The sequence below is a fragment of the Apodemus sylvaticus genome, chromosome 22 (genome assembly GCF_947179515.1).
Source record: "Apodemus sylvaticus chromosome 22, mApoSyl1.1, whole genome shotgun sequence".
NCBI lineage: Eukaryota > Metazoa > Chordata > Mammalia > Rodentia > Muridae > Apodemus > Apodemus sylvaticus.
The window spans coordinates 17,612,286-17,629,209 of NC_067493.1; the positions used below are offsets into that span (position 1 = coordinate 17,612,286).

At 48.2% G+C, this 16,924-nt stretch overlaps 1 protein-coding gene across 1 annotated transcript in view; it reads left to right on the forward strand.

Moving 5' to 3' along the window:
- Flt1 (fms related receptor tyrosine kinase 1) overlaps positions 1 to 16,496 on the forward strand; it is a 173,075-nt gene extending 156,579 nt beyond the window's left edge. Inside the window, exons 25-30 of the mRNA XM_052167989.1 lie at positions 798 to 897; positions 6,408 to 6,513; positions 6,915 to 7,057; positions 9,367 to 9,451; positions 11,389 to 11,483; positions 13,822 to 16,496. Coding sequence (XP_052023949.1) covers positions 798 to 897; positions 6,408 to 6,513; positions 6,915 to 7,057; positions 9,367 to 9,451; positions 11,389 to 11,483; positions 13,822 to 14,011 — 719 coding nt within the window. The 3' untranslated portion in view covers positions 14,012 to 16,496. The remainder of the gene's footprint in view (positions 1 to 797; positions 898 to 6,407; positions 6,514 to 6,914; positions 7,058 to 9,366; positions 9,452 to 11,388; positions 11,484 to 13,821) is intronic.
- Positions 16,497 to 16,924: the final 428 nt, after the last annotated feature.

The window sequence follows — 16,924 nt, forward strand, 5'->3', positions numbered from 1 at the left end:
TAGGCAAACACAGTACTCTCAGTTCTGCAGGACCTTGAGTGCCCCACCCCCCATCCACCCAAGTCAGCCTTGCCCTGGGTGCCCAAGGCTCAATCCCCTAGGCCCCCCATAGCCTCTCATTCCCAAAGCCTCAGAATGAAGGCCATTTTCTGGAAGGTTGGAGTGGTCCGTGGGTAGCCTAATCCAAGTTCATTTGTTTTCCAAAGGGAGGTTATTCAGTCAGTGTCTAAGGATCAGATTTCCTTAGAGCTGTTTGTGGAGCAAAGGCAGGAATACTTTAGATGGCCTTTTCCCCTGACCAAAGAGTGTGGACACAGGGACAGTCATGAATTAGCCGAGGATGTGCCCTCAGGAAGGGCCTGCCAAGCAACTCCCTGTGCTGGGGTTTACCTCAGCCACTGGAAATTTATCATGAAAATGTCACTGTATATTTATTTTTGGGTTTTTGAGATAGGGTCACTAGATAGCCCACACTAGCCTCAAACTAACAATTCTCCTGCCTCAGCCTCTATCCCAAGAACTGGGATTATAGTCATGTACTACCTTTTTCCACATCACTTTGAAGAAGTGAGGGAAACTCTGAATTGCCCCCCATGGTCTTTTGCATAGGTTTGTTTGTTTGTTTGTGACAGGGTCTCACTTTGTAGCCCTCGCCAGTTTTGAACTCACAAAGAAATCCATCTGCTTCTGCCTCCCAAGTGCTAGAATTGAAGGTGCGCACCACCGCGTACCCACCCCAGGGGTCTTTTGTACTAGAAACCTTAACTCGAATGTGTCTTTCCACACGTCCCCTGTAGGAGGTTCTCCATACCCAGGAGTGCAAATGGATGAAGACTTCTGCAGCCGCCTGAAAGACGGCATGCGGATGAGAACGCCGGAGTATGCCACACCTGAAATGTAAGCTCACACTTCCGTCCCCACCCCCCCCCCACACACACATACACACTCGCGCGTGCGCCAGAGTATGCCACACCTGAAATGTACGCTCACACTTCCGTTCCCCCATACACACACACACACACACACACACACACACACACTGAGCACTCATCAGGCACCTTGGGGCGTGGTAAGGGGCACTGGCGTGGGGAGTAAGGAAGGCCACAGATTTATTTTCAGCTCCACTCTGGAGGGATGCTGTCTCAGTCCCGGCTGGGCTCTGCTGTGTTGGGAGTGACTTCCTGAGAGGGGATGGGCTCTGGATCTATCCCTGTTTCCTCCCTAAGCCTTTTAAAGACTTTAGCTGGGAACGGAAGTCAGAAAGCCAAAATGGACAGCACCGAGGAACCGATTCACTAAGCGGAGCCCAGTGAGCCAAGCCACCTCTGTCAAGGCTAGAGAGGCCGAGGCCTCTGGGGCGCTGCTCTCCACCTCCGGAGCCACGGGAGCGTGCTTTGCACTGTACTCCACAGGGCTAGGGATGTAGCTCAGTTACCCTGGCTGCGCTTACTCAACACGCACAAGGTCCTAGGTCCATGCCCAACACCGCATATACTGTGCCAGTAGGCACAGTACTCCAGAAGTCAAAGCAGAAGGATCCAGAAAATCCAGAATTCAAGGTCATTTGCAGTTACGTATAAATATCCAAGGCTGGTCTGAGCTGCTTAATACTTAAGAACCTGTTTCCAAAAACTTATATATAAATAGATGATAGATTAGAAAGAAAGAAAGATAGATAGACAGACAGATACATAAATATATAGATACAGGAGATAGATAGATAGATAGATAGATAGATAGATAGATAGATAGATGACAGATAGATAGATAGATAGATACATACATACATATATAGATACAGGATATAGATAGATAGATACATACATACATACACACATACATATATAGATACAGGATATAGATAGATACATACATATATACATACATATATAGATACAGGATATAGATAGATAGATAGATAGATAGATAGATAGATAGATACATACATACATACATACATACATATATAGATACAGGAGATAGATAGATAGATAGATAGATAGATAGATAGATAGATAGATAGACAGATAGACAGATAGGATAGATGATAGATAAATGATAGATCAGACAGACAGACAGGCAGATGTGGGGTAGCTGGGAAGCTGTGAGAACTCTTGACCAATGGGCTTGTGGAGGTGCCTTTAGGAGTGAGAGGAGTTGGCTCTGGGCAGCTTCTCCATTGTCAGCAGGCGAGCTTGACACTTGTGGGCACCATTTCCTGTAACTGTGCCGTCTCAGCAGGAATGTGATGACATTTGCAGTTTGGGTGAGCTGCTGACAAGGACTTGGGCTTCCCTGAGGTGGCGCCACCTTTCCTGAACTGGCAGGCAGCCTCCCCTCCCCACCCACACACAATGAGATCCTGCCAAGCCCTGGGCTGGCCCTTGGGGAGGAGAGAAGGACAGAGAAGGAAATGAGGGCTTGGCCGAAGGGGCGAGGTCACCTTCTCTTTCCTTCATTATCTCCGAGCTAGGTCAAAGCCAAGACAGGGAACTGGATGAGAGAGACACAGACTCAGACCTGAAGGGGGAAGACAGACCCAGGGGACTCTACTGCTGCTGACTGATGGGAAGTACAATGACTAAACTGACCCAAGAACCTCTGGGCTACAGAGACGGTTGCTTTAGATTTGGTGGGATCCTTAACCCCTGCAAAGAGAGGTGAAATTAGGTCACTCTGTGCTAGGTGCTTTTGCGGATATATAGTTTCACATAAACTTCCCACAATGGCGAGCAGTAAGTAGAGCAGATATGATAATCTGACCTCAGAAAATATCAAAATATGAGAAATACAGCATCATGCCTTCTGCCATCTAAAGAGCAGAGAAGACAGAAGCCAATCCCATGTTCCCCAGAAGGGCGTTCGCCCCACGCCAACAGGTGCGTTGAACTAATATGTCCTGTTTTTCACAGAATCTAAAAATCACAAGGAAGTTTAGTTGCCAACGGTAATAATAATTGCAGTTATTATATAATGATACTGGTTGACGTACTGTCAGTGGACCGTCAGTGGCGCTTGTAGGCGGCAGGCACTGTTTTAAGTGCCTTGAGCAAGTTTACTTTATCTTCTGCTCGCGTGGAGTATGTGCCATTGTCTGTGTGTTTACAGACAAACCAAGGCATCTAATGTGATCTGCCCAAGGCTCCATTGCCTGTCAGATAGCAATCAGAGTCCAGCACTCAGGGTCCATTCACAGCTCTCATAATTATCAGAATAATTCTAGAAGCAGGAAGTCACTCAACTTTGGACTGAAGAATTTTCTAAATCCAGGTGTGGAGGCTCGTGCTATAATCCCAACACTGTCAAGTCTGAGGCAAAACGAAGACAAGTTCAAGGCCTGACCTCCCCCCCCCCCCCACACACACACACAGTAAGACCTTATCTCAAACAAACCCAAGATAAGCAAGGCCCGGGACTTATCATGCCTTCGTGTGTTTCCAGGGTAGCTAACGGCCCCAAACAGCCTATAGGGTACAGTTCAGAATTTAAAAGACAAGGCTTTATAAAATATTTCCTCAAAAGAAAGATACAGTCAGCAGCCATGTTCTCAGGCAGCCATGTTCTCAGGCAGCCTTGTTCTCAGGCAGCCATGTTCTCAGCCAGCCATGTTCTCAGTCAGCCATGTTCTCAGGCAGCCATGTTCTCAGGCAGCCATGTTCTCAGTCAGCCATGTTCTCAGCCAGCCATATTCTCAGCCAGCCATGTTCTCAGGCAGCCATGTTCTCAGTCAGCCATGTTCTCAGGCAGCCATGTTCTCAGTCAATCATGTTCTCAGTCAGCCATGTTCTCAGGCAGCCATGTTCTCAGTCAGCCATGTTCTCAGCCAGCCATATTCTCAGCCAGCCATGTTCTCAGGCAGCCATGTTCTCAGTCAGCCATGTTCTCAGTCAGCCATGTTCTCAGTGAGCCATGTTCTCAGTCAATCATGTTCTCAGTCAGCCATGTTCTCAGTCAGCCATGTTCTCAGTCAGCCATGTTCTCAGCCAGCCATGTTCTCAGGCAGTCATATTCTCAGTGAGCCATGTTCTCAGTCAGCCATGTTCTCAGCCAGCCATGTTCTCAGTCAATCATGTTCTCAGCCAGCCAAGTTCCCAGTCAGCCATGTTCTCTGCCAGCCATTTTCTCATCGGCCGTTTTCTCAGGCAGCCACGTTCTCAGCCATGTGAGGGTTTGAGAGGTTGAAGTCTCCTCCTTGTTCCAATCACAAGAAAGTAATATGCTAACTCAGTGTGGCTCTACTGGACATCCATGACCTGAGCTTGGGTTATAGTGCTGTGTACCTGGGAAAATTAGGCCAATAGTGTGTAGACTTTCCACAGGCCCCTCAGCTGGCCTTGGATGCAACTGAACCCCCACCCCCACCCCAGCTTTACTGAGTGGATAAAACTGTAATGTTACATTGAGTGAGTTTCCCTCAACCCCAGGACCTGTCAATCAGATGCCAATCACCCACCCCGCATGGGTATCTGCCTTGCCTTGCATGTCAGGGTGTAGAGTGAAAAAAGGAACACACTAGGAGGTGATTACAGGTCTCCCTGCTGCTTTTACCCTGTTAGCCACACCTCCCAGAAGGTTCTCCCCATCCGCGCTGTGAGGTGGCAGTGACCATGGTGGCAGCGATGAGGCCTCTGCAGAATGGAATACATCCCCTACCACAGTGCCTCAGGCCCCTCTGAGTTTCCTCCTTACACCTTTCCTCCCTCTGCTGCCAACTTTAGAATACCTCAGGCAATATCTGATGCTCTTTCAGCCAACGTTGGAAGCCTTACACCACAAAGCTTGAGTGTGGTCAGGAAGAATCCAGTTTCCGGTGTTTTGTTTGTTTGTTTGTTGTGTGTTTTTTTTAATTGACCATCTGTCTCTGTGGCATGTCTTCGCATAAATAAAACTCAGTCACCTGGTAACATGCATAAACTTACTTTAAACGGAGACCCACGTAGGATCTTATGAAGTAGTATGGCTTTTGCTATTTCTGGCCTTTGGCTGGCATCATGTTTGTCCAGGTGGCCAGAGAAGTGCCTTTGAGCCACCACTCTAAGGGGGGGGGGCATATGTCGAGAGTGTCCTAGAGAACGGGAACTGGGACCCCGACTCAGAGAGGCACTTTCTGCAACCCCCATGACCATGACGTTGGTTTCTGCAGTTGAGACCCAATGCAGAGGTAACCAGCATTTAACCCAGGCATTGACCTCCTAAAGCCTCCCCTCCAAACCCCTCCCCCACCTCACCTCCAGCGCTTGGGACCAGTGCACTTTCACCCCTCCCCACCCCCACCCCCACCTCCCTCCCCCATTTCCCTACTCCACTAGCCCCTACTCCCTACCTTACTCACTCCCTATTTCTCTCAGGCCCCCACTCCCATCCCACCATTTCTCCACCCCCATCCCCCCCTCTCTCCCCATCCCCCACCCGTCCTCTCACTCTTCCATCTCCCTCACCACTAACACCCTGAGCACACCAAGGTCAGGTGAAAATGAGTACCCAGGAGTTTGAAAGGAGTGAAAGCACCTGAGAGTCAGTCACCTCCTGAGGAATGTGTTGGGCAGGAGTAACTCGAAAGCAAACACATGGAGTAGCCACACTCTAGACCCTTGCATGCATACCGAGGAACTACTATGGTGGACCCCGTGTCTTTACCACCAGGTCCTATTGAAGAACCTTCTCAGGGAAAGTATAAGATCTCTTCCAAGAATTTCAGGACTGGGCTGGAGAGATGGCTCAGTGGTTAAGAGCACTGACTACTCTTCCGGAGGTCCTGAGTTCAAATCCCAGCAACCACATGGTGGCTCACAACTATCTGTAATGAGATCTGATGCACTCTTCTGGTGTGTCTGAAGACAGCTACAGTGTACTTACATATAATAAATAAATACATCTTAAAAAAAAAAAAAAAGAATCTCAAGACCATCCCAAGGAAGTCTGAGGACTTTCCCAAAGACAAAGAAGAGCAAGAACTTCCCCCAATGAAATGAGGGTCTTTCTATAAGGAAGTGTGAGGTCATACAGATGTCAAGTGCTTACATAGAAGCCAGATGGAATCAACCTCCATCACGACTCAAGAATGTTTTTAGCTTTGGGAACACCGTCCTCCTCTTGAGAGGGGTGCTCCACTTTACACCCAATCACACAGAGCACCCCTTGCCTATCTAAGTCTGATTTAAAAGACTCAGTCCTGGTACCTAGCAAAGGTAGGTCAGAGTTCGGGAGGGTTAGTCTGTCATAGTGTATGAGCCTGCTAGCAGGACCTGACCCGCACAGACTGTTAGGGGCCAATGCTATAAACCACATCACATATTATAAAAAGCGTGATTTGTGATGAAAGTCGACAGCCCTCACTTAAGAATGTGCAGGGCAGCCTGTGTAGGCCCCACTCTTCTCCAGCCTTTCTGTGTGCTCTTGATCAACAGCTACCAAATCATGTTGGATTGCTGGCACAAAGACCCCAAAGAGAGGCCCCGGTTTGCCGAACTCGTGGAGAAACTTGGTGACCTGCTTCAAGCCAACGTCCAACAGGTAAAGCAAAGTTTATCTAGACCAGAAGTCTGAGTGTATTCATGAAATGGTGTGTGTGGGGGGAGAGAGAGAGAGAGAGACAGAGAGAGAGAGAGAGAGAGAGAGAGAGAGACGTGTGTGTGTGTGTGTGTGTGTGTGAGAGAGAGAGAGAGAGAGAGAGACGTGTGTGTATGTGTTCAAGAGAAACTTGTATGTGTATATTTGTATGAGAAACTGTGTGTGACAGAGAAAAAGAGGAGTGTGTGTGTGTGTGTGTGGCATGACACCAGACTTAGTCTCCTTTGCTGGATTTAAGACGGTCCCCCAAAGTCCCCCACATTCCTATTTTATATACGAGTCCTTGCAGTAGAAACTTCAGTGATCTACCTTCTGCCTTCTGAGGTCTACCTTCGGTATTTTAGGACGGTAAAGACTACATCCCTCTCAACGCCATACTGACCAGAAACAGTGGCTTCACGTACTCAGCCCCCACTTTCTCTGAGGACTTTTTCAAGGATGGTTTTACAGATCCAAAGTTTCATTCCGGAAGCTCTGAGGATGTGAGGTGAGATTCTGTTCTCTAGTTTTATTACAGAAAAAAAGAGGGGACAAAGGAGGAAGGGGGAGAGGAAAGAAGAAATAGAAGAGAAAAAGAACTGGGCATCTATTCTGCCCCCTGAATCCAACCGTTGTTGGCACGCTGCCGTGTCTTATCTGTATTGGGTTAGTTGGAGGGGATATGGATTTTCCTTTTTTTTCTAAGCTTAGAAAGGAATGAAGATTAAGACATTGTGTTTTCTCAAGTTACCTTATTCTAGAGCTGTAGCCTGATTTTCATGACATTAATTGTGATTAAACATATGCGAGCCCATAAAATAAGTCTAACCAAGAGTGGGGCGCACAGGACTGTAATCGAAGACCTCGGGAGGCCTAGGCAGGACAATAGGAGTTTAAAGCCAGCCTGGGTTACATAGTGAAACTGTGTCTCAGAAAAACAACAGCCAAGAAGAACAGTTACATAAAACTAAACAACCCCCTGCCCCACCCCCTTCCTGTGTTTTATCCTCACCTAAGGAATTTTTCCATCTTGCATTACTGTAGCGGACACTGGACAGAGGCTGAAAGAACTGATGGTTATGGAAGGCAGGCTGGCCAGCACAAGCTGGTTATAGAAGCTCATGCTATGGTCTGGTGCTTTGCTGTCATTTTGTACATATCTACAACTATCGCGTACAAAAACATCCTATATTGATGTACAAAGCACCCTCTAAAGCACAGATTATATTATTCCTGACAAATATGGACTTGTCCACTGCAGAGATGAGAACTTAGCAAAATGTTTGACTATCAAATATCAGAACTGAGCCTGCAACCGAGGAAGTCTGACCCTCTCTGTCCAGGTTCCTAGCATAGCCTGGGTCCTTTTGGGACAGTTAGACGGTCGTGGGAGCCTTCTAGTATCATTACCTGTAGTCATTGCTTTCAGGCTTAACCATCGCTGCTACCAAGGGGAAGGCTTAGGATAAAGGTACAGCAGTTGGAAAATATGGACAGACAACCCGGAGCTGTGGAGGTGACAAGTTTACGTCACAGGTCTTACCTGGCTTTCAGGCCACGTGGCTGACGAGAACCAGTCGTCCAGTCTTTAAGATTTATTTATTTATGTTGTGTATGTGAGAACACTCTTTCTGTCTTCAGACCCACCAGAAGAGGGCGTCAGATCCCAATACAGATGGTTGTGAGCCACCATGTGGTTGCTGGGAATTGAACTCAGGACCTCTGGAAGAGCAGCCATCACTCTTAACCTCTCCAGCCCAGTCATCTAATTTTAAATGATAAAGCCTGGCTGGGGAAGTAATGGGGTAGAGGGTGAAACTGACTAGGGACTCAGTAGGAATTCAGCCTAAAAGCTTGGGCTTTGCAGCCAGTAGGTAGGACTGCCGGACAATGGTTTAACTGACGAGTAGGTTTGCCTATGAGCAGCCATCCCGTGGGGTATCCCGTCCAGTCTTTCCAGTAGCTCGTCAATGGACGTTGGGAGGTGGTCATTGAGAAACCTACACACATCCCTCCTCCCTCCCAGTTGGAGTTCTGGTCCAGGACGTACCAGGCGGAGCCTCCCTCAGCTGAACATTTGTGTCAGCTATGAAGTCTCAAAAGGACATTTTGTTACTCCGCGTCCTTTTTAGGAGAAGATTGCCTCCTGGCATATTTGTCCCTTATTTGTGCCATTATGACTCTTGGACCAAGTCGAGCGGTGGTGGTGCACACCTGTAATCCCAGCACTTGGGAGGCAGAGGCAGGTGGATTTCTGAGTTCGAGACCAGCCTGGTCTACAGAGTGAGTTCCAGGACAGCCAGGGCTACACAGAGAAACCCTGTCTCGAAAAAACCAAATCCAAAAAACCAAAAAAAAAGAAAAAAGAAAAAAAAAAAAGATTCTTGGACCAGATGAGGTCTCATGTCTCCTCTATGACTGGCATGATTTGATTCCACAAGGAACTGAAGTGGGCCCTTCTAGGGTTTTTCTGAAGACTATATATGTATATATACATATGCATACACATATATATATACATAAATACACATACACATATACATATACACACATACATATACATATGTTATGCGTGTATATATATATATAAATATATATATATATGCGTGTATATATATATATAAAATGTGTGTGTGTGTGTGTGTGTGAATCGACTACACAGGGGAAGTGAGAGTCCCGAGAGCATATGAAGGCCTGAGTCTGAGTCAGCTGGTACTTTGGTTGCTAGGTGGGATCCACTCAAGTTCCTAATGTCCTGATTCATGGAAGGTGCGAGCCTTTTCCCTACCTTGACTGTTCTTTCTGCTTCTTCGTTAGATACGTAAATGCTTTCAAATTCATGAGCCTGGAAAGAATCAAAACCTTTGAGGAGCTCTCACCAAATGCCACCTCCATGTTTGAGGTAAGTCATGGTTGTCGGACATGGTGCTCCCTGCCAGAAACCTCCTCCCGTCTAAGCACCCACCCCAGGCAACGCTTGGCCAGTGAGGGCCACTGATCAGTAGAGGCCAAGGTTATAATATGGGAGAGGAAGAGAAAGACAGACTTCACCATGCATAGCCGACGTGAAAGAGAACGTCACGGTTTGAAGATCCCCTAGAGGTCACCCCAGGGCCGTTCTGTCCCACCCAATCTCCAGAGGGGGAAGGGCGTGGTTCCTGTGCATGCTCCCCAGGGTCTCCTGGAGGCTGGCTATCAATAGTTTACCCATCTTTCTTTAAGAACATAAGATGTACAAGTGGCTGGGCCTTGTGTAGAGGGCCGGAAGAAGTCCATGTAGGCCCTAGGCCCCTTGACCAGAAGGCTCTGCAGCTGAGTAGCCGTGTTCCCTCCCGGACACACTTGTCACACCCGGACACACCAGAGTAACCTGGCCAGCCATCAGCTTCTGTGAGCAAGACTACGGAAAGGTCCTTGGATGGGATCGCCTGGGCTCCCGAGACAAACACAGTTCCATAATTCAAGAGTAGAGACCTTGATCCTGGGGGCTGGAGTGGCGGCACGGTAGTTAAGAGCACTGGTTGCTCTTCCAGAGGATCCTAGTTTGGTTCCCAAAACCCACGTGGTGGCTCACAGCCACCTGTAACTCGTCTTGGGCACCAGACATGCATGCAGGACACATACGTGCAGGAAAAAGAAATACCCACATATATAAGATAAATATGACCGGAACCTCATCAGACACACAAGATAAAGGGTCACGGTGACTTCAAAATACAAAGGCATTTCCATTGTAAGCAGTAGGATGCCATGATGATGCGGTTAGACATTTTGTGTGGTGGCTCAGTAGGGTGGTTCAAGTCCCAGGAACAATACTGAGGAGACCTCAGAACTTCTCATGCTTTGGCTGCCCCTAAAATGTGGCAAACGATGACAGCACCTTCACCGCCCTCTTGTGCCTCAAAGGAAGGCAGAAACAAAATGTAGATTCCACTTCCTGTTAACAGGACACAACACACTATAAGTAACCATAATGAAGAGTGCACGGAAAAGTCCATGATGAGGATGACTGAACCACAGTTCCTGGAAACTATGGCTAATAGGGCATATGCCATATGCAAATTATATATATGTATATATATATAATTTGTATATATATAATATATATGTATATATATATATATATAAAATATGCATAATTTACATGAAAGTTTCACATGGAAAATACCAAGCAGTTACATGCAATTTTCCATTCCATGTATGTGTATGTCTGTGTACATGCTGTGTACACACCTGCTTGCATATGTACCTGCCCCTGATGTATGCATGTGGAGTCCATTGGTCAAGGTTGGGTGTCTTTCTCAATTGATCATCTTACTGGGATTGTGGTTGGTTAATTGATTTTTTTTTTAAAGGCAGGATCTTTCAAGGAATGAGGAGCTCACAGTTGAGCTAGATTAGCTGGTCAGTAAGCTCCAGGACCTACCAGTCCATCCCCACATCCAACCCCCAAGGCTAGGGTGACAGACATGGGTCACAACGCCTGACTTTTATGAGGACTCTGAGGCCCTAATGTGTACCTGGCAAGCACTTAATCCACCGAGCCATCTCCTCAGACCCTGTAATTCCTTTTTATTTCCTTCACCTTCTGGAAGAAGGGTCTCAAAGTTGCCCGCCACAAGTACCACTCTGTCTCTGGTGAGCACACAGATGCCAGTGCAAAAAAAAAAAAAAAAAAAATACTCCGTGCTGATGTGGCTTTTTCTGGCCACAGCATGTGTTTGCTGAGGGGTGGCACTGGGCCACACCTCAGAGTGCCTCCCAGTGTCTTCCCAGAGTCACTGTGGAGCCTGCCGGGCCCGGCAAGGGAGTCATCTTCCTCTCCTCCTCCCCTCACAGGACTATCAGCTGGACACTAGCACTCTGCTGAGCTCTCCCTTGCTGAAGCGATTCACCTGGACTGAGACCAAGCCCAAGGCCTCGATGAAGATAGAGTAAGGAAGTTGGGAGTGGATGGGGCAGGAGGATGACAGGGAAGATGGCTTGTTGGTGGGATGTTTAAGGCTACATGGCCTCCTAGTGCTCAGACATGGCAGAAAGCAACCTCCCGCCCATCCCCCAAGACTGAGAAAGGGGGGGGTCACAGTATTAGACATATGAACCCCCAGGCTCTGTGACAAGGAAGGCTGGGGCTTCTTGTAACTGGCAGGCTGAGCCTGAGACATACAGGGCCTTGATGGAAAGGAGCCAGATGTGTCCAGCTGTGAAGGAAGGAAGGGATGTGTTCACAGGCTTGTGAGACAACGCTTCCCGTTTCTGGTCCCCCCGGGCTAGCAGGGTCTACACAAGGGAGCACAGTCCTGTTTGTGACCCTGAAAATCCAAACTTCTACAGTCAGGGTTATCTGCATCCTGCCGAATGGTGCCCCTGTCTCACTTGTCGATGTTCCCACAATCCCCTGGGGCCTGATGCATCAGGCAACTCTTCCTTCCATTCTGTATTATTTCAGAACCGCTGGGCTCCTGCTGGATGGTGGGCTGGTAGAGATGACCTCAGTGGCTCTCTATGCTGAAGGCCACCAAGCCCGGCTGTAGTAAAGCCACTTAGCTTCCTCTCTGCCTTTCCTTGGTCAAATGCCTGGCTCTCAGGTCTGAACCCGCGTGGACTTGGCAATGGAGAGCACTGACTGCTCTGGCAGAGGACCCCGTTTGGCTCCTGGCGCCCACATGTTGGCCAGCAGCCATCTGTTAACGCTAGTGGCAGAGGATCTGGCACCCTCTTCTGGTGTCTAGAGGCACCAGGCATACATGTGGGACACACAGATACAGGCAAGGAAAACACCTAAACACGGAACCACAACAAACCAGAGTGCCGGTCCACGTGCTGTGTATAGTTGATTGAGCTGGGACTGAACTCAGAAAGTTCTGCGAACCCCTCCGAGTGATGAGATTTGCGCAGTCCACCAGGCCATTGGAAAGACGGGCACTCCCAGGCAAACATTTCTCTTCCCCTCTGATGCAGTCTCAGAAGTAGGTCTTGGTGGTGAAGTTACAGATTAATGGGCCCCAAGCTCAGCAAAGGAAAGGGGAGGCTAGGCAATCTTTTGTTTCTTATTAAGGAGCATGTGGGAGGAACAGGGGTGTTTGGTTTCTTTTACTTGAGCTTTGATGAGGAAAAGACAAACCCTAATTTATCTCCTCTACCCTGCAATTAAAGATTAACAATCACAGCCAGGCTGGTCCAGACCAGTCTACCTCATGTGGCTCATGGGGTTTTCGCCATCCCAGTTCTCACTAAATGGTGATTCCAACCGAATATTACAGGGTAGGAGAAGATGCCCGTCTCCCTCCCATGTCCATCTCGGGCCCATGTGATGTATGGCACCCGTGAACAACGGTCTCCTAGACCGCGATGCGCTCACTCAGGAGCCACCTCTAGTGACTGTGTGCTCTGTCCACTAACCACGCATGCCATTATAAGGAGGAATTCACTTCCAGAGGCCAGAAGTCCAAAGTCAAGGTGTTGGCGGGGATGCAGGCCCTTCGGAGGATTGTGTGGAGGGATCTGCCTGCCTCTCACGGCTTCTGTGGCTTCAGGCTGGCCTCGGTTTGGGCTGTCCTCAGGCCTTTTCTCTCCGGTTGGTTATGGCAGCCATTTCTGTGCACAGTGCATTGGGATCCACCTGGCTAGTTCAGAATGAGCTCCTCCTCTTTAAACCTCAGTTTACTTGTAGAGTGGGTCTCAGGTTCCCAGGATTTGACTTGATATTGGGGGAAGGGTAGGCAGCCCCCGCCACCCCATCCCCTGGGTTTAGCTGATTACAGGAGCTATCTGATTTTTTATTATTTTTATTTTTATTTTTTAAAGATTTATTTATTATTATATGTAAGTACACTGTATCTATCTTCAGATACACCAGGAGAGGGCATCAGATCTCATTACGGATGGTTGTGAGCCACCATGTAGTTGCTGGGATTTGAACTCAGGTCCTTCAGAAGAGCAGTCAGTGCTCTTAACCACTGAGCCATCTCTCCAGTCCGAGCTATCTGATTCAAGAATAGGGCAGGGCTATTCCCAAGTCTTGTTTCCAATGAGAATCCCATCTCCACGAACACTGCACTTCTAGCCACTGGTATGCTGGTTCCACCCAGCCGCACCGAGGGACTATATATATATATATATATATATATATATTCTGGACAAAGAATGTTAGACTAGAGACAGACGGGATTCTAGATCAGGTAAGGACAGGTGACCCGCGTAAGTGGGCATTAGTCCTTTCCCAGAAAACATCTGGGGGACGTTTGATTGACTGTTTCTCTTTCTCTTTAGCTTGAGAAGAGCAAGTAAGAGCAAGGAGGCGGGCCTTCCCGATCTGCCCAGGCCCAGCTTCTGCTTTGCCAGCTGTGGCCACATCAGGCCCGTGCATGAGGATGACGACTCTGAGCTGGGGAAGGAATCCTGCTGCTCTCCACCCCCAGACTACAACTCCGTGGTGTTGTACTCCTCCCCGCCTGCCTAATGCTTCTCACAAGCCACAGACAACCAGCCTCTGACAGTATTATACATATATGAGTTTACACCTATTCCGCTCCACAGGAGCCAGCTGCTTTTTGTGACCTTTTTAATCGTGCTTCTTTTTTTTTTGTTTCATTTGTTGTTGCTGTTTTGACTAACAAGAATGTAACCCCAGATAGTGGCGCGCGTGAGGAACACTATGGTTAGAGAAATCCTTTCTAAGTCCAGTGGCTCACCTGCTTCAACAACCCCTCAAAGCCTCAGGGTAACCCCTCGGGGACAGGAAGGTGCAGGTACCATTGCAGCCACGGCCCTGCCTACCCTCCCGGCAGCTGTGGGCCCAGATGCTGCTGGAAGCTCAGAGCAGCATGCGCTGCCCTGCTCTGTGTAGGCCTTGGGATATTCCACGTGGAGCCGGTGCAGGGGAGGGCTCCGCTGCGCCACCTCAGTGACCTCTCACTCCTGGCCTCTGCTTTTTCGGGTCCCCTTCCAAGGGGTATCAGAGCAGAATGTGAGGGACCCTAGATCAGGGCACATGTTCTCGGGAGCCACAGTAAATCTTAACTCTCTTCCCGGGAGTCTTCTGTTGTCTGCGTACCATCCAAAGCGTGTTTAATATGTGCCAATGGGGGGTGGGGCTGGCGCTTGGCTCTGAGGCCAGACTCACCATCAGGTCTTCTAGCAGCGAGACACACCCCGAGGTCAAACCCAAGCCTGGAGGTGTGACATTAGTGTACTGCTCACAGGGAGTTACGTGGTCCAGCTTGGCCTAGGAAGGTTGCCTACAAGTGGGCTCAAAAGCTACATTTTAAACAGGTTCTATTTCAAGTATTTAACATATAGACAAGACACTTTTGCAGTATCCTGTTTTATATAGTTAGCTATCCAAGGAAGCTGGGGCAAGTTGAGAGTAATGGTCGACACAAGGGTTTTCTCTGTACCCAAATCTGGCTCGATGGACTAAGGCCCGGTAAGGCCCGGGGGATGCTCCTGGACAGTCGCCTAGCCACTCACGCAAAGCTGGGGCCTCACTGGCTTCTCTTCATTGTGAGTGTCACCATCTCAAGGCAGTCTGGGAGGAGCAAAAGAGCGCCAGCCAGTGTTTACTCAGCACTTTATGCTCCTTGGCATAGCAGGTGATGTGTAATTGATGTAAGTTCTCTCTACGCTGGGACTCCGGGTATTAGACAATGAGCCATCAAAAGGAAAAAAAAAAACAAAAAATCTTATTCTCATCTGTTTTGGACCTTGCCTGGGGTCTACTGATGGCGACAGGGTAGAAATGGGAAGACAGGGTAGAAAAGGGTGTCCGCTCTTTGGGGGGAGGGGGGTGGGTCTTGAGATTGCCACTTAAATCTCTGGCCTGAACAGGAGCATGTGCGCCTGCGCTTCCCTATGGGCCCCATCCTGAAGGTTTTCTGTCTGATGAGACTGGAGGCCCTGCCCAGTCCCCACCGAGTCAGCCTACAGCCTACAGTGGCTCTTGGTGGACTCACTAGCCAGGACTAGACCAACAGGAAAGGGCTTTCAGAGACACTGGAGAAAAAGAAGTCAGGTAGGGCTGGGCAAAGATGCCTTTGTTCATTTGCAAAAGCTCTTGTCGGCTGCGGTGTGTAAGTCAGCCGACGGATGATGCATCCTGCTGTTTCTCATCCAAATATCCAAAAATCAGTGGCGGGTAGGGCAGGGAGAAGACCATAGCCAGTTCTGTATCATTCCAATTGTAATAATCTAAATTCTTAATCATTAAGAGACTTTAGTAGATGTCCCTTTTCCATAAAAGTAAAAGAGACATACTGGGATTCTCTGGTTCTGTTTAAAGACTTAGTTTTGGAGCCTATGATAGTTCATCAGAGAAAGAAAGGAAAGAAAGAAAGGAAAAGAAAGAAGGAAAAGAAAGGAGGAAAGAAGGAAAGAAAGGAAAAAGATGGTTCCTTCTGAGTTTTTAAGGTAGGAAGAAAAATGGAAACTTATACCGACAGACATACCTAGGTGCACTGGGCCTGTTCAAAAACACCATTGGACATTAAGAGTCTTCACAGTGACATTAAAACCGTTTGCCATTCAAGGCCCAAGTAGTTGGCACTAAGGAAGAACAAACATTTCTCCTAGTGTTTGAGATCGCCAACGTGGGACTGGGGAGCTGAGGCCTCAGGCTAGTCTAAATTAGCCCGAGATGGACCCTCGGGGGACATCCTGCTGCACAGGTCTTTAAGCAGTGCTGTGCTCCCCTGCCTATAAGTCAACCCAGTCAAGGGACAGGGCAGGGCACCTTTGACCCACGGTGGTAGGAACTGTACATGTGTGTGTGTATCTGTATGTTTTGTGCATAACTATTTAAAGAAACTGGAATTTTGAAGTTAACTTTTATATGAGTCAAGATTATATGCTACAGACAGAACTAAGACATGATCTGGCCTCACCTTTCTAGTCATGATGAATGTATTTCATATATTATCTTCATTTAATACATTAACTTTCAAAACCAAGTTGTTTGTGTTTGTTTATTTTTGCTAAGTAGGGTTGAAGGGGTGGGAGGGAGTCCTAGGTGTGCCTCTGGGTAGGGTAGGGAAACTGAGTCCTGGGATGGCTTACTAAATATCAACGATCAAGCCTGGTCCAAGTCAGATCACAGAAAGCACTGCGGCAGCAAGGGCCTGCAACACTCCACTGGTCCCACACAGAGGCTGCCTAGGCTACCAGATGCCGTGTGCGCGTGCGTGCTGCACGCTGTATGACGCCAATGAACAGCAAACTTGTGTGAGGCGATGCAATGGGATTCTCCAGGAGCAGAAGCAACAGGATGAAATTATACATGTTCCAAAGGGATTTATTATCGACTAGAGAAAGGCTTAGTGGGCAACAGCACTTGCTGTTTTCGCAGAGGACCTGGCTGCCAGTGCAGCAGCTTGAGACC